General features: G+C 36.0%; 1 protein-coding gene and 1 pseudogene across 1 annotated transcript; both read left to right on the top strand.

Annotated features, from left to right (window-relative positions):
* The first annotated feature begins 2,074 nt into the window (after nucleotides 1-2,074).
* On the top strand, nucleotides 2,075-6,753 carry LOC131415576 (taste receptor type 2 member 50-like; annotated as a pseudogene).
* A 14,945-nt stretch (nucleotides 6,754-21,698) lies between these two features.
* On the top strand, nucleotides 21,699-22,607 carry LOC131415577 (taste receptor type 2 member 43-like). Its single transcript, XM_058557409.1, has one exon. It carries the CDS (start codon nucleotides 21,699-21,701, stop codon nucleotides 22,605-22,607), a length of 909 nt encoding a protein of 302 aa, XP_058413392.1.
* The last annotated feature ends 1,355 nt before the right edge of the window (nucleotides 22,608-23,962 follow it).

A 23,962-nucleotide genomic window follows, 5' to 3' on the forward strand; every position in this document is an offset into this window, starting at 1 on the left:
TATTAGTTAGAATTCTCCAGAGAACAAGAGTCAATCGGATATACATAGATATAGATACAGATGTGGATATAGATATAGATCTAGATATAGAAAGAGATTTATCAGAAGGAATTGGCTCACGTGATTAGAGAGGCTGAGAAGTCACAAGATATGCAAAATAGAGATCCAGGAGAGCTGATGGTATGAGCTGACTCTGAGTCCAAAGGCCTGAGAACCAGGAGAGTCTATGGTATAAGTTTTAGTCAGAGTCTGAGTCTGAGGTCAGGAGAGGACCAATGTCGATCTTAAAGACAGTTACACAGAGAGAGAGTGAATTCTCATTGCTCAGCCTTTTGTTCTACTCAAGCCTTCAATGGATTGGATGAGGCCCACACACACTGGGGACAGCAATCTGCTTTATTCAGTCTACTGATTCAAATGATAATCTTATCCAGAAACTTCATCACAGATACACCCTGTATAATATTTATCCCAATATCTGAGCACCCTGTGGCCCAGTCAAGTTGACACATAAAATTAACCATCACAAGTCCATCCCTTGCCAAGTGGGCACCCATACACTTCTCCTTAAATCATACTTCATCTCCAAATAAAGACAATAACGAGTAATAATTCTGCCTGCCATGATATAACCATCCTGTGGACAACCAAAAACATACTAAGCCCTTTCCTAGAAGAGGAGGCAAGATCCTTGGGTGATGTTTACTCTTCTTGATATTCCCTGACTTAACTACTATGATATAAAATGAACAATATGATATCAAGTCAATATATCTTATTTTGCATGATAAGGGAATAAGAGAGGAGAGAAAACAAAGATATATGTTTCATATATATATATATGTATATATATGCAAACAACAAACATACTTATAACAAGTAAAGAGGAGATACTCATGACACTTACAGTCCTCATTTTTGTAATTGGTCACATGGTCAAAGCTGGTATTTATAATTACCTTCTTCTACTACCCATTCAGTATTCCCTTTGAATTCAACAAGCACCTCAGCTGATCCTGACTCAAACCTTTGTTCCTGGAGCATCTGGGGCATTAGCAGTCCTGCCTCGATTGCATTGTTGTAGTTTTCCATTGACCTGAATCGCAGGGCATGGTAATACTAGGAGACTACCTGGAAGACCTCTGTATTCCAGACATACACTTTCTTTCCTCCATCATGGGGTAGTACTCCAATTTCCCCTTGGTAGTCAGGATCACTTACCCTAGCCAGCACAGTATCTCCCTTCTTTGCCTGTTGATTCAGAGGTGTGAGGAATCCAAAGTGGTTGGGCAGCTGTTTTAACTTACAATTCAATGGAATCATGGTTGTATCTCCTGGTAGAAGTGTTCGTCCCTTTTAAACTATGACCTCCAGGCCAGCAGAGCATAAGGTCCTGGGAACAGGCAGCAAAACAATCCAACCCTTGGGTTACTAGGGATGATAGTAAATGGTACCACATCTATTTCCACTCCTTGGTTCCCGGTCTCGTGAATTCTGGGTATTGGAGAAAGAGCACCATATATTGGACGCTGATTCCAAGCAGATGTAGCCTTCCAGAGAACCTTGCTCCAGATCTGCAAGTTATTGCCAGCTACCTGGCACTGTAAGTGAGTCTTCAAAAGACCATTCCACCATTCTGTCAAACCAGTTACTTCAGGAAGGTGGGGAACATGATGAGCATGTGGCCATTGCAACGCTTCTCTTGCTGTGAAGTTAGTTTCTGGATTGGAAGTAACTCTGTGTGGAATAATTTGATGGTGGAAAGGGCATTCTGCAAGTGCATGGATCGTAGTTTTGGCAGAGCATTGTGTGCAGGGAGAGAAAATCCACATCCAGAATAAGTGTCTGTTGCAGTAAGAACAAGTTGCCACTTCCATGATGAAAGCAGTTCAATGTAATCAACCTGCCAACGGGTAACTGGCTGATCTCCTTGGAGAATGGTACCATATCTGGGACTTAGTATTGGTCTCTGCTGCTGGCAGATTAGGCATCCAGGCATGACCATAACCAGATCAACCTTTGTGAGTGGAAGTTCCTGTTGCTGAGCCCATGCATAATCTCCACTCCTGCCACCATGGCCACTTTGTTCATGAGCCTATTAGGCAAGGTCGGGGGTGGCAGGGGAAAGACACTGACTGGTATCCACAGAATATGTCAACTTATTCACTTGATCATTAAAATCCTCCTCTGCCTAGGTCATCCTTTGGTGGACATTCACATGGGATGCAAATACCTCCACATTTTTTTCCCCTTCAGAGAGGTCTGTCTACAGACCTCTTCCTCAAATTCCCTTTCCACAAATTTTGCAATCATGTTCCTTCCAAGTCTGTGACCATTTAGCCAAACCATTAGTCACAGCCCATGAATCATTATATAATTACACATCTGTCCCTTTCTCCTTCCAAGCAAAGTGAACAATCTGCTACACTGCTTGAAATTCTGCCCACTGGGAGGATTTCCCTTCAACACTATCCTTCAGGGATGTCTCAGAAAGGGGCTGTAGTGTTGCAGCTGTCCACTCGTGGGTGGCACCTGCATATTGGTAGAATCATTTGTAAACCAGGCCTAAGTCTTTTCATCCTCTGTGCACTGATTATAGAGAACTCCCTGTAACGCCATAGGTGCAGGCTGGGAAAGAGAGGCAGTGTAGCAGAAGCAGGGACCATGGGCATTTACCACTTCTTCATGTAACCTACTTGTGCCTCCATATACCACTTCCATCTGAGGATGAGTGTGGCTGTTCATGCTCAGCTTTATGGCTTCATGGGTCAGATAATACCCAGTTCATGCTGGGAAGCTCAGGTTGTATGGTAAATTGGGGGACCATGGTTAAGAGTTCAGCCTCTGCTAAGGCCCAGTAGCAGGTCAAGAACTGTTTCTCAAAAGGAGAGTAGTGAGCTGCAGGGGATGGTAGGGCCTTGCTCCAAAAACCTAAGGGCTTGCACTGTGATTCTTCCATAGGGGCTGCCACAGGTTCCAAACAGCATCCGTATCTGCCGCTGACACTTCATATGAAAGACTTTATAATTTATTTTATTTATATTCTCCAGAGGTAGGCAAAGATTTAATATCATACAGTAACAGGTAAAGCCTTGTCTATTGTGTCAAGAAACACAGAGACCTTGCTGCTTTAATTATACAACATCAGCCACAGGATAGAATAAATATAGAACCTCCAAATTCACTATGCAAAGAACACCAATCTCCTGTCCAGAAGACACAAGTTATATTCTTGCAAAAACAGACCAAATAGATTAACAAAAGACTAGCAAACCAAATTCTGGGCATTTCTCATTTGACAGAAAATAGGCCTTCTCTACCAAATAGACCAAAAAAACCAAAATTCTCAGTCACTGCTGCTGTATTCATTTCCTATTGCTGTGCAACAGGTTACACCAAATTTAGTGACTTAAACCAAAATACTCATGTTTATTATCTCACGGTTTTTTTGGGTCAGGAGTCTGAGCAAGTCTGAGCTGTGTTCTCTGCTTCAAGGTCACACCAAGTTGAAATAAAAGATTTGATGATATTGCATTCTGTCTACAGGCTTCACTGGAGAAGAATCCACTTCAAACTCGCTCAAGTTGTTGGCAGAATTCATTTTCTTGCAGCCCTCTCCACACGCACTTCATAACACGGCTGCTTACTTCCTCAAGGCCAGCAAGAATCTCTCTCACTCAGCACAGGCCCAGCCACTCTGTTAAAGCTTTATCTGATTACATCAGGCCCTGGAAGGATCATCTCCTTTTCAACTGACTCAAAATCAGTTGATTTTGGATCTTAATTATCTACAAAATCCCTTGAAGCTGCAATATTCTGCAGGTCAGAAGTAAGTCACAGGTCCTGCCCACACTTAAGGGGAGGCAATTGTACAGGGTGTGAACATCAGGGAGCAGTAATCACAGGGACCATGGTAGGGTCCCTACGCCACAGCTGCCACAAATGAGGAATAATGTATTGACAGAGCACAGGTTGGAACTGGAACCAAACTTGGCCAACATTCAGAATCATGAATAAAAACACAGATTCAGGAAGAAAAGAGAAACATAGAGCTGGTGAGAATCCAACTCTCTTTCCCCTTAGGACTTACTTGGAGCCTGGAAGAGACACACCTGTCTTAAACAGCCCATAACAGACTTTTCTTGGACCACATAGTTTAGCGAGTTGGCTCTAGCACATGAGTCCACTTGGGTGTCCTCTGCCCATAAAAAGAGTCAAAGTATAATTTTCAAAAAGTTGAAAACATGAATCTCCTAAAAATATAAGGTAAGAATGTATCAAAGACTTATTTAACTCATCAGTTGGGAAAACAGCAGATAGTAAGTCTGATTCCATATCTCTGACTTTCCATCTGGGGTCAGATTCCTTCTGCTTGAAGAGCAACATTTTTAGAATTTCCATTATTGAAGTTGCTGGAATTTTGTTTTTATGAAAATGTTTATTTTACTCTCATTTTTATTTATTGCATTTACTTTCAAAATTAACTTTATTGAGGTATAATTTACCTATAGTATAATATACCTCATTTTAAGCATACAGTTTGATGAGCTTAACTATTGTGCACATCCCTGAAACAATAACTATGATAAAGCATAGAACAAAAACCACCTGAAGAGGATAATATGATCATCTGCATTTTACTGATGATTATACTCAGCAGAGAGTAGTTTTCAAACAGATTCCAAGATTAGAAATATATGATGCAGAGAATCTGGGTTTTCCTTATTGGCAATCTGACTCCAAGATCCTCTGTTAAAAACAATTATACTGTGGAAACTGAAACTGAAACTGAATAAAATCCAAAATTACAGACAGATTCTAACATCTATTAATCTTAAAAATATTAAGAATTCAAAAATGAATTAAACAGAGAAAATAAAACTGAATGTCCATACATAGAGAACTATAGGCTCTACAGCAGAAACTACATGTTCTTTTGAAGTTTCCAAGGAATATATATAAAAAGTATCAATATTTTAATAGAATAATCAATATTTAAATATTAAATAGACTCAAGAGAAATTTATCAAAGGCTTAATCATTAGAGATATGTTTGATAGCTATTAATAATGAACTGAAAAGCTTGAATGAAGAAAGATGGATTTAAACCTAGATGACCTCCCCAAGACTCATTTTCTATTTTGGAAATTGTAAGACAATAATTCTTTCCATCCATGAGACTTGTGTGTGTGTGTGTGTGTGTGTGTGTGCTTATCACCTTGTGAAAAATAAAATTATACATAAATGTTAGTTATCAGCAATCAGCCTTTATGGAGTATTGGTCTTACTGGGATTCCCAAGAAAAACTTGATGCTTTATAGGAAAAGCTTAAATTTTTTCTACGTGAATCTGACATAAAAAAAAATAAATCCATAGTGATGATGATCCTAGTTATGGCCAAGCTCTATATAACAATTTAAATATCCACTCTGTATTCAGTGTAGTGGGTTTTAAAATTTTACCAAATAACAAAGCTGATGAACACAAATTGTGGAGAGGTTAAACAAGGAAAACACTGCAAAGCAATGAAAGAGAATATGTCTTTATTTGCATGGTAGCAAATGAGAATTCAGCTGTCACTTCAACATCAGCTACGACATATTCCAGCCTACAAGTAGAGCATAAAGTATACGAATAAGAGTTAATCTGAGCTATTTGAGGAGTAACAATGATTTTCATAAAGACAGCATTGAGCTCTTCCATTAGCATACCCTATTGCTTTCCTGCTTGACATTGGTCACAGAATTTAAATGAAATAAGAACTTTACTGAACATTCAGACATCAGCTGCTCATAAAAGTTGAGGTCAGAATCCTAAAGAGATCGTGACCAGTGATATTAGACTTGGCTTTTTTTCTTTCTAGACGTGATAACTTTCCTAAGAAGAATTTTTTCCACCCCAATAACAACAGGATTTATTCTGGGAAATTTTGCCAGTGGCTTCATAGCACTGATGAATTGCATTGACTGGGTCAAGAGACAAAAGATGTCCTCAGCTGATCAAATTCTCATGGCTTTGGCAGTCTGCAGAGTTGGATTGCTCTGAGTAATATTAGTAAATTGGTATACAACTGTGTTTAATCCAATTTTATATAGTTTAGAAGTAAGAACTGTTGTTTATATTGTCTGGGTAATAATCAACCATTTTAGCGTTTGGCTTGCTACTAGCCTCAGCATAGTTTATTTGCTCAAGATAGCCAATATCTCCAGCCTTATTATCTTTACCTGAAGTGGAGAGTTAAAAGTGTGGTTCTCATGATACTGTTGGAGACTGTGTTCTCTTTGGTTTTTCATGGTGCGGTGGTAAGCATAGATGATAATATGCAGAAAAATGAATAAGAAGGAAACATCACTTGGAAGATCGAGTAGAGGGACACTGTACAACTTACAGATTCACTCTAGCAAACTTCATATCTTTTCCTATGTCACTGACATCTTCTCTGCTGTTAATCTTTTCCCTGTGGAAACATCTCAAGAAGATGCAGCTCAATGGTAAAGGATTCCGAGATCCAGCACCAAGGCCCATATAAAGGCCATGCAAACTGTGATCTCCTTTCTCTTGCTATTTGCCATTTACTTCCTGGCTCTAATCATTTCATTTTGGAGTTCTAACATGCTGAAGAATGACCTGATTCTCATGGTTTGCCAGCCTCTTAGGATGCTATACCCTTTAAGCCACTCATTTATCCTGATTTGGGCAAACAAGAAGCTAAAACAGGACTTACTGTCACTTTTATGGCAGGTGAAGTGCTGACTGAAAGAATGGGAACCCTCAGCTCCATAGATCAATAAGAGGGGCATTGTGTATGTTCTAGAAGAAAAGAAACTGATGGAGCCTGTAACATTTTATACTTCCTACTGGTTTTTCCATAGTGTATATAGTTGAATAATTTTCAGTTTCTCCAGGAAAAGTCTTCCCTAAGCTTACTGCATAAAGATATGTACATGTGTATGTATGAAAAATATAAGAAAGATTGGAAATAACATACCTTTACCAATTATTTTCTAGGTAAACAACCTAATTATACAAAATATTGTAAGAAATTCTTCAGAGTTACGAAGCCATATGTGTTTCACATACATATTCTATGTTATCATCTTCCAGTTGAAAAATGTGTGGTCTATGTTTATGCATTTTTAAGATCTAACAACTTACCTGAAGAAATCATTGTTATTTTTCATTGTAATTTGTATCATAGTGTGTTTAGATTTCATCGTTTGAACTTTTAATCTTTTGCATGGTTAAGATATTCAGTTGAAAATTACACATTGCAGATGTATGCTTCAGATAGATATTATTCCATCATGAATACCTACTTCATGGCTAATAGAGAGCAGCCAGAACTGTTATTAAGAAAGGTGGACATAATATGATCCAAGAGTGACAAACACATTGAGAGTAAATTTTATGCATGGGTACAATAAACAATATGGAAGAATATTTGATTTAAAGAAGTAAGTGAAGGGATGATGGATTGTAATGAGTATTTGGGTGATTTGGGTGATGAACATGATGTAATCTATGCAGAAATGGAAGTATAATCATGTACACCTGAAATTTATACGTTATAAACCAATGTTACCACAATAAAAATTAAAAAATATATTAAATTTTTTAAAAATAAAGAAGTAGGTGAAAAGTTTGGAAACAATTAAGTTCAACAATGGGGATAAAGATGAAAGAAACGTGTTCATGGTCCCTCTTTAATGTTATTATAAGTTTCCATACCTATTTAGAAAAGTCATTTTCTCTAGCTTTTCAATCAAGGAAGACCATTTTTGAAATTGAGATCTGATGTAAAATATTTCAGTTTTCTCCTAAACCACCTCTGGGCCTTGAATTCTCAAACATCTCCTACATCTAACATTCTTAAAATTCCTATTAAACTTCAGACCTGAAGAGTCAAATCTTCCGCATCTAAAAACTATTCATTATAAGAATAGTAAAGAAATTATGGTATATAGTTCAAAGAGCCTTTCTGTATACATTAACATGGCATCTATTTAGTGTATGTAATAATTATAGAGAATTTCTTGAAGACCAGTTTTATTGTAGTCTTTGAAAAATGATGATGAGAGAAAGTGTGTTGTCATATTTATTGATAGCAAGTTCTATTATAAGAAAGAAATGTATAATCTTTCTTATATTGAATTCTGTACAACTGCATTAATTCTTAGTGTTATGAAATTTAATGTTTTATAAGTAAAGTAAGTAAATTATCATAAATATGTTGATTTTCAGTTATTCTTGACGAATTAGTACATGAAGGTGTTCTTTCAGGCTAAGCCCTAGTCCTTAAAATGATATGTGTATCATAAGGCCATGGGGAAGATTGGCAGTGTTCTATCACAGGGAACTCTGCCATTTAGAAAACTGGATGAAGTCACATCTATCATTTAGAGTTCTTCCATTTAGCTGCCATCATCATCATTATCATCATGTATCTCATCTAGTGATGTATATTTAAAATGTTTCCATACACAATTTGGGCAATGTCTAGGTAATTTCCTAAAGACTATCATTGTGGGTAATTTATCTTAGTAAACAACAAAGTTCAAGTAAAGCTGAGTACATTTAGAAATTGAATTTGCTTTAGTATAAAATGTATTACTTGAGCAAATTATTTATAGATGATTGCAAACTCATCAGGAGATAACTACAAAAGAGATCTACCTTTTAGTGTAAATAAAATGTCTTTAATAAAAAACATAAAATAAATAAACCAGTTTATGAACAAGCTCGTATTTCTTTTTTTTTAATTTTTTATTATTATTTTTTTAAATTTTTTGTTTATTGCAGTAACATTGGTTTATAACATTGTATAAATTTCAGGTGTACATCATTATACTTCTATTTCTGCATAGATTACATCATGTTCACCACCCAAATACTAACTACAACCGATCACCACACACTTGTGCCGAATTATCCCTTTCCCCCTCCTCCCTCCCCCCTTCCCCTCTGGTAACCACCAATCCAATCTCTGTCTCTGTGTGTTTGTTTGTTGTTGTTATTATCCACTACTTAATGAGGGAAATCATATACCTAAAGAGAGGGCTTTAGGAGTCAATGGACCAAATAGGAGTAAGCCTCTAATCTTGCAAATTATCCTGGGTGATGATGAAATTCTAAGGCACACAGCCCCATTTGTAACAATAGAAGCAGAGTAGAAAGACTATTGAAAAATTTTAAGCCATGGAATAAGATGGTGTCATTGTCATTGATGTATTCTGTTTTGCTTATTTGAATGGCATTTTGAAATCAAGTTCTACTCCTAGACTTTCCCAGGAATAAAAGGCTATGGTGATGACCCTGCAACAGGCAAGCTGCCATCCAAGAAAAACTACTTACATTACATTCATTGCCAGTTCCTTTCAACTTGGTGGAGAATGACTAGACCATGATTTTATTCTATTCTGTGAGAAAGGTTTGGCAAAGAAGGGAATTGTTACACTACTAACACTACTAAAAATGAGACATTATTTTTAAAACCACTTCTTAACACTACTAAAAATAAGATTTTTTCTTTCAGAGTTTGTTCTTATGAGCAAATTATTCCATTTCCCCATAGAAGATGACTTATAGAAGAACAAAAGATTGTTCCTATCACTGAAACAAGAGGAACGAGAAAATGAATATTCAAGTTTAAGAATTCAATAAACAGATTTAATAACCATTTAGACACAGTGGAGACAGAATTAGTGAATTGGAAAATAACTACCCAAAGTGAAGCATAAACACAGGAAGTGGAAAGCACAGGCTAGAGGGTAACAGACATGAAGTTTACAGTCCGAAAGTCTCACAATCTTCTGGAGTTCTGGAAGATAGAAGAGAGAAAAATGAGGTGGAAGCATTATTACTGATATTTCCCCAAAAGTGATACAATGTATCAGTCCATTGATTGAAGAAACCATCAAACCTCAGACAAGATAACTAAAACAATTTAACATATAAACATCACAGGAAACCAAACTCTAAGAGAAAAATCTCATATGTAGCCAGAGATAAAAAGGCAGATAATATTAAAAAGATCAAGTGTTTGAAAGACAACTGATTTCAACAAAAAATGGAAGCTAGAACTGCATGGAATAATATCTTCAGTGTGTTTCAAAAGAAGAGCAGACTTTTCGTAAAGAGAAATTCAAAAGGATATTTTTCATATAGAATAAACATTATTCCAAATACAAAGTTGAAGAGGCCAAAATGAATGAAAATTAATGTAAATGGTAAATATGTGTGTAAACCTAAATGAATGTTGACTGTCTAAAAGAATCTTGTTTTGTGAGGTTAAAATACATAATAAATTTAATACAAAAAGAATAACAACATATAGACTGAGGGTGAATGTAAAAAGGGCAAAATTAGTTCAATTGTATTTTGAAATTTTCATTGTCTGTGAGGAGAGTCAGAGTATCATATTCAAGGAGCTTGCAATTCTACTCCTAGTTATATACCAAGACAAGGACATCGAAAAATGTGTAAAAGAATGATCATAGTAGCGTTATTGAAAATAGCTTAAAAAAGAAACAGCCTAGTTAGCGGATGTTAGCTAGACTTATTGTGGTGATCATTTGCAATAAATACAAATATTGAAACATTATGTTATACACTTGAATGTTATATGTCAATTATACCTCAACAAAAAAAGATCTAGTGAAAAGAAAAAGAAAAAAGGAACAGACCAAATATCTATCAACTAAGAATGAATGAATGTTTTAATAAACTCCTTCAATGGACTAATATAGAGAAACAAAAAGAAATGAACTACATGTACATGCAACAATATGGATAAATTTGAAAACATAATGTTGAATAAAAAAGATGCCACAAAAATAATATATTATAGCATTTTATTTACAAAAGTTCAAAAAGCAGGCAAAATAAACCTACAGAGTTTAGAGTTGCATTTTTAGGTAGTAAAGTATAAAGAAAATCAAGGAAATGATCCTCACAAAGTATGGATATTGGTCACCTACAGAGAAGTGGAGAAAGGTGTAGTGCCTTGGAAAGTGGCCTGGAGGTGGACCTGGGCTGTTTGCAATGTGCCATTTCTTAAACTGCATGGTGGTTACATGGGTGTTTGCTTTGTGATGAATGACTGCACTTCACATTTTTGTTTTGTCTGCTTCTAAGCATGCATTACAATTTTTAATAATACATTGTCAATAAGGAGAAATTTCCCATAAAAATCAATCATTATGGTTGTTTATGGGGGAAATCCACCATCCATATACATGGTACTCAAGGCTAACACAGAGAAGTGGGAAATTTCTTATTTTAGTTGCCATATGCAGAAATTTGAGATAATGGTATCTGCAGTCCTCAGAACTTTCCAAAAGCTTTCTTCGATCCTTAATTATCTATGTCCCATGACAAAACTCCATCTGTTTTTCCTTTGACTCCTGAATTACTGATACACCAGAGGCAAATGGTGAACATATTTTCCACAGTTAGGTTAGCATGGTACCTGTATTTGTTCACTTTTGCTGAAAAACAAACCACCCAAAACTTTGCTGTCAAATTCCAGTAGAAATTTGTATCTCATATGTCTGCAAATTCAGTTTTTCTAGGCTGGACTGTGTTAGATTACTCAAATGATTTAAAGTGGGTATGTCTGGGAGCATACGGCTGTGTCTGGGAGCCAGTTATGGTTTGGCTGATTGGCAGTTTAAGCTGGATCTTGCTGGGGCAACTTAACTCCACGAGTTTCTGATTCTCCTCTTGGGAGCAGTGCACCAGCCTGGTCAAGTTCTCATGGTGATTGCAGAAGAGCAAGAACGGGCCAACCCCAGGGTGGAAGCTATTTCAAACCTCTGCTTGTGTCAAGTCTACTAATTCTCCACTTTTCAAAACAAGTTTACGAGATTGAGTTCAGAGTCAAGGGACAAGATGTTCACCCTGGCCATGGTGGAGTATAAAGTTTTATTGCATGTCAAAGGGTATAGATACAGTGGGGACGAAAGAATTGTAGGAAATTGCAGGAATTGCAGGAAAAAGAATTACAGGACTACTCCAGTCCTCCCTTTTGGCTACAATTATTCATTTTCCTCCCATGTACAAATATACTCATTCCTTTTGAGCATCCTCCAAAGTCTCATTCAGTTACAGCATTAGTCTTGAATTCCAGAATCTTCTGATCTACATTTTGTTTCATCTGGAAAACAAGGAATTAAAAAGACAAGTTATCTACATGTCAAAGATATAGTACAAGGGCTGAAACAAGACAGGATAACCACAACAAACAGTCCCATTGAAAGAGGGGCAGAAGAGGAAACATACAGCAATTCTGGCTCATAGAAATTCTGAAATCATGTGAAAAATATTTTCATGCCCCTGTCCTTTGCAGTAGAGCATGTTTCCTTGTTAGGCTCCTGTTGTGCTTTCCAGTCTGTTGATCTCATGCCTGTTGGCTTTGACCTCTGGGATGTCCTTCTTTCCCCATCACTAATTTGGATAGTTTTGAAGAGGGCATTGGAAAATATCCCCTTTGAGTAATGTGTTCAGCCTGCTTCTTGGTACAGAAGGTTGGGGTCCAGATACCTTTTTACATTTTAAAGAGTCTCAGTCCAGATTGGCAGCAATTTTACAATAGAGCTGACTCAAAAAAGTTTTGCAGGTTCAGCAACTAGTAACACAAGACAATTTCTAAGATATAAGAAGCTGGATAAGGCTGAGGGTAGGTAACCAGCTCTGAAATTATGAAAGTATGACTGAGAAATGGGGTGTGACCCAATTCTAAATACACAGACACTATCCATCCCTTCTGAAAACTAGAAGAATAATGATTGAGCCATTCAGGGTCACAGAAGTAATCAACACAAAACTTTCCAACTGCAGATACTCTAAAACTCAGAGATTCACCTCCATTTCCCACTGCTTTCTGCTGTTGCCAACTCATGAAATCTCTACCTGCGATTATACTCATCCGAATTGTTTGAAAGAAATATTGGAAATAGTAATAACACGGCCACATTAAATACTGATACTAGTGAAGAAAATGGCAAGAAAAACCATCATGAGGCCTTTGATCTTACCTCAAGAATTTAATAGAAATCATCAGGAATCATAACTAGGTGAACCAGAAGGTCTGAAGGTGGAGTGGGAAAGAACAACTATTTTAGGTGGCTGTGGTTTCTACTCTCTTCATAGATATTGACATTTAAATAATGCATCCACTATAATTCCCCTGATAACAAAGACATCAGTAATAGCAATCCTTCTAAGGAATTACTCTGTACCTCTGTGCATTTGATCTTAAACTGCTTACCTGTTACTGAAGTTTTTTTTCTGTGTTTCTCTGAATTCTAGTCTTGATATTTTTTTCTTGACTTAATTGGTTTAGGCTCTTCTAGAAAAGACTTAGGGTCATTTTTCCAGGTTTCTGCACCCTTCTCTGGTTTTCCTTCAAGTGAGAAAATCTACCTGTACCTTGAATAAATCTGGCAAGATTTCAACTTCTCTTTTGTGAGTGGAGATTCAGGAAAGCTGGTATTTTGATCCAAATGAGCTAAGCATTAGGGCACAAAGAAAACTGCAAATCAGTGCAAGTTATTCTTTCTCACAGTTGCATGATAATCAAATGGAATTCAGCCTTTCAATCATTATCACTCCTAGAGTGTTATTGCCTAGGATTAGCAGAACTCTTTGAGGGGAAGAAAAGCCTTTATATGTTATTACAAATTTTTTGCCCACAACATGTCTGAAAGATTTCTAGATTAAAACTGTATGATAAAGCATCACATATGTGCCACACTTCATGAGATGTGGAACAAAGTAAAGCCAACAATTAACTGCATCCTTAAAGAGTAAGATTTTTCACTCTTTAGGTATGAATTGGAGAATGTGTTGCTGATGGTAGAATGAGGAGAATTCACGATAGGAGTTTTTTGGAATTGTTTGATAGGACCCATGAACTGTATTTACTCAAGTATCATATTTCCTTGGGTGACTTCATCCTAACAAATTTCTCTTCAGAATTGGTTGTGTTGAATATTATATGTAAATTTTTTGTAATAAAATTACTTAATACTCTTTTTATAGCACTCCTATATCTCAATATTAAACCAGGAAAATAAAAAAAAACACTATTTTCTTTGTACATGGACTACTCATTTGATTCTCTTTTTTGCCATTTTTTTTGTATATTTGTCAGTGAGCCCATATTATTATATTTGGTTTATTCCAATTTTTAATTTCTTCTTTCTTTATGATCCCTTCTTATTCATGTTCTTCAGGTGTGTTGATATAAAATATAAAATTTAAAAATAAAAAATTAGCAAATATAAAAAATATAATAAATAATAAAATATAAGATCAGCAGAACCTTATAATTCTTTTGATATGTATTACCATCTCATGCATCATACTTTGTACCTTATCACTTGAGCCCTGCTGGGAGTTGAGTAGGACTATAGGTCAAAGCACTAAAAGGACGTAGGGATATGTCTTGAGGTGGGTCAGCATTCATCTCCAAAGCAACCATCTCAGGGAAAAGTCATGACAGGTTTTTGAGTCAAGGGAAGACTACCCTCCTCAGTGAGGAAACGGAGGCTGCTTCATCTGACAAAGAAGCCTAAGTAGAATGGAGGGGTTCAAGAATCCCCACATTCTTTGAAGTCTTTCCATACATCCCCACCCCAACTTCTAGGGTCTCTCTTCTTCTTAAAGAATGCTATGTCATTTACACAGGAGGTTGTAGGGTTGTGAATTCACTTTGCAGTGTGATTCATCTATTGCAGGATTTGATATGGTTTGGTTTTCAGAAATTTCAGCCATACTGTCCAGGAGAGAAGGATTTCTTTTATAATAATGAAGGAAAATTTCTGATTATTTACTTGGACTGTAAGCTAGGAATTTAGAATCTTAAACTCGTCCTTTTCTTTCTCTAAGTTTTCCAGAACACTTAGAAACAACCAACCCATTGTACGTCTTATTTTCACTAATATATTTCATGGTAGAACTACTTGTTCAATCAAAGCCTTGTCTTCTATAGACACTTGATTATAGGCGCCACCAGATGATAATTTAAGTAACTGAGTGTCACTGCATGCCACGGATTACCAGTGTCCCCTTTACCTTTGGAAACAGGGTCATGAACGACCTTAAATCTAATCGTATGAGAAAGCTAATTCCAGAGAACTCAGATCCAATGCCAAGAATGGATCTTAAAAGTTTTGTTTCCTTGGAACTACTTCGATGACCAATGTTTGCACCAGTTAGGGTTTACTCAGGGAAGCAGAATCACTGTGAGTGATATGGAATAAAGAGTTTGTAATAGGGATTAGACCTTACACAATTGTGAAAGCTCATGGAGAAGTCTGTAATAGAAGACACTGCCTTTGTGTCTGTTTGTGAAGGCAAGGTAGGTTAGCAATGCCACAGTCAGGAAGAAAATTTGGATGTAAAGCAGAGGAGAAGCATGATAAACCAGAATTAGCAATGATAAAGTGTAACTCTGGAGGAAAAACAGAATTCCATGTCTGTTTCTAACTCAAACCTCACATGTGTAGGTGACATGCGGAGGAAGCTAGTGCCCTTCGCCACAGAGCTGGACAGGTTTCCAAACCAGGACACCAAGAAGGTAAATGAGGCACCACAGTGGAACTGAATGATCTGCAGGCCAGGGCTTGATGCTCCAAGTCAGCAAAGGGAGCCAGCAAATCAGCGACAATGTGCTCAAGTGACATCAAGTCTTGCCCAATTCAGTCATATATGTAAGACATCATAGCAAAATTCTTCCTCCCCATTCATTCAGAGTGGTTTATTTAGGTTAAGGTCTAGGAAACTTCATAGAATCAGGCAAAGACTTACCCAGAAGAGTAAGGGAAAATGAATAACTAGAAAAAAAAAACTGAAAAAAAAAATGTATATAAAGATGTAAAGAATGGAGGCTATCTATTGGTAAACTATATTATAAAAATACAAAAATGGTATCCAGACTAGTGAAAGGCTCAGAAACATGGACACTGTCTCACATACACTGGGAGACAGAACATATAGTGGGATATTCTCTCTTGAGGGGAATTTAGTATAAATATACATAATTTCACATCTATATCTATCTTCACACACACATATTTGATGTGCTTATGTACTATATGTTTTTGATATATTTCAGACCCAATTCTAAAAATTTATCATAACAGAATAATTACAGATGTGCTAAGAGAATTAGTTCTAGCGATGCAAATAGTTTATTAAAATTAATATAAAAGCCTAAAAAATTTTTTTGTGTTTAAAAACACTACAATACATCAATATAACAGAATGACACATGGTCATTAAAAGAGATATAAAGCGGCATTTCCCAAAGTTCTGAAGATCACTGGTTCAGTAGGGTATTAATAGTTATAACAAGGAAGCAATTCTCAATTATCAAATAATTTAGATGATGCTGGGTTAAGCAAAATTAGGCATTAAAAGAATTTTTTTAAATCACGGATTCTCTGTATAGTCTGTTAATATTCAAGAGATAGTACTGTACGTGGAGTTTCCCAAATTATTTTATCTATAAAATCATTTTCTGTTCAGAGAATAACTTTTAGTTCTAATGTTTTGTGAAATTTAACTTGAGAAACTCTAATATTGAGGGACTGTGTATCAGTGACAAAAAATTTCATTTTTAAAAACACATGTTGGCTCCTGTCAGTTTGGATGCAACAATAAATATGGTAGAAATGTAAGAGTGCTACTCTGGATCAAAAGACCCCATTGAAGGCCTGATGTGTCACGTGTAGTTACATGGTCTTGAGCAAAATATTGAAGTTCTGTGATCTCCAGTTTGCATATTTTCAAAATGGAGTATTCTTCTATCTCTACTAAATGATGTTTTTAAGAAGCAAATGTAATGTCAAGGATAAAAATACCTTGTAATATATAAGCACATATCCAGAGGATATTGAGCAGTATTACTGTAATTATCAAAATAAAGATAATTCTGGTAAAAATAATATATTTCTTTTAAACTTCAACTACTCAGATTCATTTTTCCCAAGTTGTCTCAATTTGTGAATTATTTACAACGACTTACCTTCCTTCACCCTAGGTAGAGTTGAATTATTGCTGTTTTTTATTGGTTTCCTTTTTGAGTACAGTAGTGAATGATGATGCTGACTGTGATGGTGATGATGAATTTCTATCTCTAAATTCAGTTTTCTACACCAATTTTAATTCTGCAGATGGCTCTTAGAAACTCCTACTTGGAGATTTTTGTGTTTTTTTTAATGTGCATTTTAGAGTAGGGCAGAAGGTGAAATACTGAAAGAGAATCTTTCTCATTTGCATGTAAGCAAACTAAATGTTATTCTTTCCCTCATATAGAACATAAGAGGTTACAACTGGCATTACTGTAAAAGGAGAAATATGCACATTTGTTGTGAAGGAAATCACAAACTAAGACATTTAAAAAAAAACTGAAATGTTTTTCACAACGTTAGCTGAGGATCAGTGTGATAATAGAAGCTGGTGTTTACTGAAATGGAATGGAAGCCACATTCCACAACAAACAAAAACAAAAAAAGCACCACAAAAAATACTAGTTTTCAATCCCTCAGTTCATCAATAGTCCTATCTGGGATGATAGTTTTTCACTCAGAAGAAATCTCAAGCGCACAGGACAACATCTTTTGGGTTGTCTTAACTATGGAATTCATACTTGGTACTTAGGGAAATGGATTGATTGGAATAATGAACTACATCATCTGGGTAAGACACAAGAAAATCAGCTTCCTCACCCTCATCTTCACCAGCTTATCAATAAGCAGGATGTGTTTCTTGATCATGATAGTGATTGACTCATTTCTACCGGTGCTGTCTGCAGATCCACACAGCACTGGTCAAATTAGAACGATAATATTCTGTTTTGCATAATGATCAACCACTTAAGCGTCTGGTTTGACACCTGTCTCAGCATCGTCTATTCCCTGAAGATAGCTATGTTTTTTCCATCCTCTTTTTCTTTGATTAAAGGTGGTTATTATTATTTTTCTGAGATCTTTGCTCTTTTTTCTTTTTAGCATCCCAGTGATAGACCAAGTAATTCCTGATATTTTAAATCTAAAAACAAACTAGACTTGAAGGATTAACATGGATGAAACACGGACTATTATTTTCTTAGTGCTCATCGGTGTTGAGATCACCATACCCATAACTATTTCCATAGCATCGGTTCTTCTGTTACTTCTTTCTCTTTGGAGGCATATCCTGAGGATGAAGTTCAGTATCACAGGGTCCCAAGATCCCAACAGTGAAGCTCATGGAAAAGCCATGAGAATGGTGACTTCTTTTTCCTTTCTCTTTTTGATTTCTATTGTGTTGATTCTTATAATAGTTCATGGCCATTTATTGTCCCCTAAGAAGCTGATATAGACATTTGGTAAATTAATAGTATCTGCCCATCCTTTAGGCCATTCATTTATCCCAATTTTGAAAAACAGCCAGCTGAAGCAAGCTGTTCTTAGGATTAGGGGGCAGCTGAAGTGCTTTTTAAAAGGAAGGAAAACTTAAACTCAAAAAAATGACACTCTTAAAAAGGAAAATATAGGAATATAAGTATGTTAAAAATATTTGGAGCGTTTTAAAAATCTATTTCCATGTTATCCCATTGGACTTTCTTATATTTTAAACCGCATTCTTAGAATAGAATCTTTCTATGTGTCTGGAAATAAATATATACATATTTTTAATTATATAATTTACAGTGTATTTATAATTTCACAATGTTATAATGCAATCAGGTGCATTTTTTAATATGTTGAATGACATCTGAGGATGTAGACAAACTGTATTTTTCTATAAGAATTATCCATCAGCTGTGTAACAGATTACCACAAATTTAGTGGCTTAAACCAGCAAACACATGTATATCTCATAATTTTGGGGGGTCCGGAGTCTGGCAAGGTTTAGCTGTGTTCTCTGCTTCAGGATCTCATCAACTTGAAATAAATATTTTGATGATATTGCATTCTATCTACAGGCTTCACTGGAGAAGAATCCACTTCCAAGCCCACTCAAGTTGTTGGCAGAATTCATTTTCTTGCGGCCCTTTCCACAGGCACTCCATAACGTGGCTGCTTACTTCCTCAAGGCCAGCAAAAACCTCTCTCACTCAGGGGAGGACCAGCCACTCTGTTAAAAGCTTTACCTAATCAAGTCAGGCCCATAAAGGATAATCTCCCTTTGATTTAACTCAAAATCAGTTGATTTGGGATCTTAATTACATGCAAAATCCTTTCATGCTTGCCATATTCTGCAGGCCAGAAGTCAGTCACAGGTCCCGCCCACACTGAAGGAAAGGGAATCAGACAGGGTGTGAACATCAGGGAGCAGTAATCACAGGATAAAGTGTTTTCAGTTTTGATGCAGTCCAATTTATTAGTATATTCATTTTATGAATCATGCTTTTGGTATTGTATCTAAGAGGTCCACCCAACTCAAGTTTAGAAAACTTTTCTTCTCAAGTTTATAGTTGTTTCTCTTAAATTTTGGTCTATGATCACTTTTGAATTAATTTTGTTTATTGTATGAAATAAGGAACTAAATTCATCTGTATAAATGTGAGTATCTAATTGTTCCAACTTCATTTGTTGATAAATAGATCATTTCCACATTGACTTCCTTGATAGTTTTCTTGAAATCAATTGAGCATGAATGTAAATGTTAATCTGGGCTCTCAATTTTGTTTCATTGATACATATGTGTGTCTTCATGAGAGAACCATGCTATCCTGATTAATGCAGCCTAGTAGTAAACTTTGATGTTAGGAACTGTGATCCTCCAATTTGTTCTTTTTTAAAAAATTCTTTTGGCTATTCTGTGGGCTTTGCCTTTCCCTACACATTTTAGGAATAGTTTTTCATTTTCTGCAAATAGAGGCTGCTGGGATTTGATAGGGATTACACTGAATATATCAATCATCTCTTTACCTGAAAAGACTCTCCTCATTCCAGATTTCATTTCATTTGGTGGTCCTTCCTTGCACAGCTCTCTGACTAAATTAAAATATAATTTTGCCAATTGATTCCCTGTATCCTTATAGTTGTAGGAGGAAACTTTGCCATTTTCAACCTGCTACATTGTACTCATGAGTGGGAGTTCTCACAGGTTAACTCTGAAGTATCAAATAGCACAGCATCAGATGAGTAAGTAACAAGCCTCCACGCCTGCTCTGTACCAGGCAGGCAAACGGGAACGCGCTGTACACAGACTGTATACTTACTTCTCCCAAAGACCACCGGATGAGGATGGCGTTATTATCTGCATTTTACTGATGACTATACTGAGGCAGAGAATAGTTTTGAAAGAGTCCAAGATCAGAGATGTATGAAGCCGAGAGTTTGGGTTTTCGACCCCGGAAGTCTGGCCCCAAGATCCTCCACTAAAAATGATCATAAGTGCTATAAAAACTGAAACTGAATAAAATCCAAGGGTAGAGGTTGGTTTAACATCTAATAATCTTAAAAAATACCAAATAGTCAAAAATTAATTAAACAGAAAATAAAAATGCTATTCATACATGGAAAAGTCTGGAATCTGCAATGGAAAACACACATTCTTTTGAAGTGCCCAAGGAATATTTACAAAACCTCTTAATATTTTCATTAAACATTAATATTTAAATATTAAATAAAATCAAAAGAGAAACTTTATCACAGACCTAAGCATGAGAGATATGTTTGACAGCTCTGAATAATGGATTGAAAAGCCTGCATGGGAGAAAAGGGGGATTTAAACCTAGATGACCTCCTGACTCTGATTTTACATTTTGGAAATTATAGGACAATAATTCCATCCATGAGATGTATGTGTGAATTTGTGTGTGTGTGTGTTTATGAGCTTACAAACAATAAATTCATAGTAAGTGTTGGTTTCAGCTACTATCATTTAAAGTATCTTGGCCTTTCTGGGGTTCACAAGAAAATCATGGATAGTTTTGACATAAAAAGCTTGAATTCTTTCTCCATAAATCTGGTATTAAAAATCAATAAATAAGGTCAGGTCTGGTGGCCTACTGGTTAAGTTTGGTGCGCTCTGCTTCAGCAGCCTGAGTTCAGTTCCCGGATGTGGACCTACCCCACTCGTTGGTGGCCGTGCTGTAGACCAGCTTACATACAAAATAGAGGAAAATAGAGGAAGATTAGCAACAGATGTTAGCTCAGGGTGAATCTTCCTCAGCAAAAAAATAAATAAATAGATAAATAAATGAATAAATAGATCCATAGTGATGGTGATCCTCGTTATGAGCAATCTCCCTCTAATAGTTTAGACATTCACTATATGTTCTTTGTACTGGATTTTTAAATTTTGCTAACAAGTGATGTTGATGAATACAAATTATAGAGAGGTTAAACAAGGAAAAAATTGCAAAACAATATGTTCTTGTTTGCATGCTAGCAAATGAGAATTCAGCTTTCACTTCAACATCAGTTATGGAATAATCCAGCTCATGGCAAGGGCACGCAGTGTATAAATAGGAGTCAATTTGAGCTGTTTGGGGAGTAGCAATGTTTTTCTTAAAGACAGCACTCAGCACCTCCGTTGGCATAGCCTGGTGCTTTCCTGCTTGACATCGGTCACAGATTTTAAAAGAAACAAGGACTTTACCGAACATTCAGAGAGCAGCTGCACGTAGAAGTTAAGGTCAGAATATCACAGGAATCACAACCAGTGATACTAGACTTGGCTTCTTTTGCTTTCTAGACATGATAAGTTTACTACCAAGCATTTTTTCCATCCTAATAACGACTGAATTTATTCTGGGAAATTTTGCCAGTGGCTTCATGGCACTGGTGAACTGCATTGACTGGGTCAAGAGACAAAAGATGTCCTCAGCTGATCAAATTCTCACAGCTCTGGCGGTCTCCAGAATTGGATTGCTTTGGGTAATATTAATAAATTGGTATACAACTGTACTTACTCCAGTTTTCCATAATTTAGAAGTAAGAATTATTTTTCATATAGCCTGGGCAGTAAGCAACCATTTCAGCCTCTGGCTGGGTACTAGCCTCAGCATATTTTATTTGCTCAAGATAGCTAATTTCTCCAGCCTTATATTTCTTTACCTAAAGCAGAGAGTTAAAAGGGTACTTCTCGTAATACTGTTGGGGAGTTTTGTCTTTTTGGCTTCTTATCTTGCAGTGCTATGCATAGATGAGAATATGCAGACCAATGAATGTGAAGGAAACATCACTGGGAACACGAAATTGAGTGACATTTTACGACTTTCAAATATGACTCTATACACACTGATAAACTTCACACCCTTTACTATGTCCCTGACATCTTTTCTTCTGTTAATCATTTCCCTGTGGAAACATCTCAAGAAGATGCAGCTCAATGGCAAAGGATCCCAAGATCTCAGCACCCGAGTCCACATAAGAGCCATGCAAACTGTGGTCTCCTTTCTCTTGCTGTATGCCGGTTACTCCCTGGCTCTAATCATCTCATATTGGAGTTCTGATAGGCTGCAGAATGAACCAGTTTTCATGCTTTGCCAGGTTCTTAGAATGCTGTATCCTTCAAGCCACTCATTTATTCTGATTTGGGGAAACAAAAGGCTAAGACAGGTGTCGAAAAATATAAGAAAGATTATAAGATTACCATACTGTTAACCAATTTCTTGAGGTAAGCAATCTTATTTTACAAAATATAGTAAGAAATTCCTCAGGATTAGAAAGCGATGTCTATTTTGCATACATATTATGTATTATCATCTTCTAATTGAAGAGTTTATGAGCTATATTTATGCACTTTTAAGAACAGACAACTTATCAGGAAATCAAGGCTATTTTCATTGTAATTAGGACGAAACATATGTACCACAGTGTGTTCAGATTTTATGTTTTGAATCTCCAATCTTTTGGATGGTAATTATATTCAATTCTAAATTACACATTGAGGATATATGATTGGGATAGATATTATTCCACCATGAATTTGTACTTCATGGTTAGTGGAGAACAATCAGAACTGTTCTTTGGAAAAGATGCATACAATAAAATTCAAGAGTGACAAAGATATTTAGAATAAATTTTAGATATGTGTACAATAAACAGTACTGAAGAATATTAGATTTAATATCAGTAGGTGAAAGGCTTAGAAAAAAATCAGATTGTAAAATTGAGATGAAGAAGAAAGAAAAACGATTATGACTTGTTTTCAATGTTGCTATGTTTTCATATGCAGTTAGGAAAGTCATTTCTTATAGTTTTTGAATTAAGAAGACATTTTTTGAAGTTGAGATCTGATATCAAATTATTCAGTTTTCCCCTAAACCACCTTTGGGCCTCTGAATTGCCAGTCATCTCCTCCATCTTGCTGCCTAAAGATTCTTTCCAAACCTCAGATGTGAACACACAAATCTTCCCTATCTTAAAAATATGTCCATATAAAGAATAACAGCAATTATGGTACATAATTCAATGACTTTTCTGCATATGTTAAAATGGTATCTGGGATGTCTGTGTAATAATTATAGAGAATATCTTCAAGATATGTTCTATTATAATCTTGTGGAAAATGATGAAATAGAAAGTGTGTTAACATATTTTTGATAGTAAGTTCTAGTATAAGAAAGAAATGTACACCGTGTTCAACAAGCGAATTGACGTGTCTGTATTAATTCTTACTATTATGAAACTTTATCAACATTATGTAAACCTTAAGATAAATCATTTCCACATCTAATTTATTCATTTACTTTTTGTCATCTGTCTGCCTCAGTAGAATATAAGCCGTATAATGTGGGGATCTTGTCTATCTTGTTTTCTGCTGACTCCCCAGGACATAAAAGCCAGCCCATAGAATAGTTGGCCCAAAGATATTGTAATGACTAAATAAATGGATGAATAAACCATATTAGCACTGGGAAACCAAAGAAAACAAATGTCATCACAAAATCTGCAGGTTGCATGGATTTCCTGGTTTTGTTTCTTCACCATTCAAATGCCTCTAAACAAATTTGCAC

The sequence above is a fragment of the Diceros bicornis genome, chromosome 17 (assembly GCF_020826845.1).
Source record: "Diceros bicornis minor isolate mBicDic1 chromosome 17, mDicBic1.mat.cur, whole genome shotgun sequence".
In the NCBI taxonomy this organism is placed as follows: domain Eukaryota; kingdom Metazoa; phylum Chordata; class Mammalia; order Perissodactyla; family Rhinocerotidae; genus Diceros; species Diceros bicornis.

What these genes read in the sequence shown, in the direction of transcription:
- LOC131415577 (XM_058557409.1), top strand. Translation starts at nt 21,699, where the DNA reads ATGATAAGTTTACTACCAAGCATTTTTTCCATCCTAATAACGACTGAA.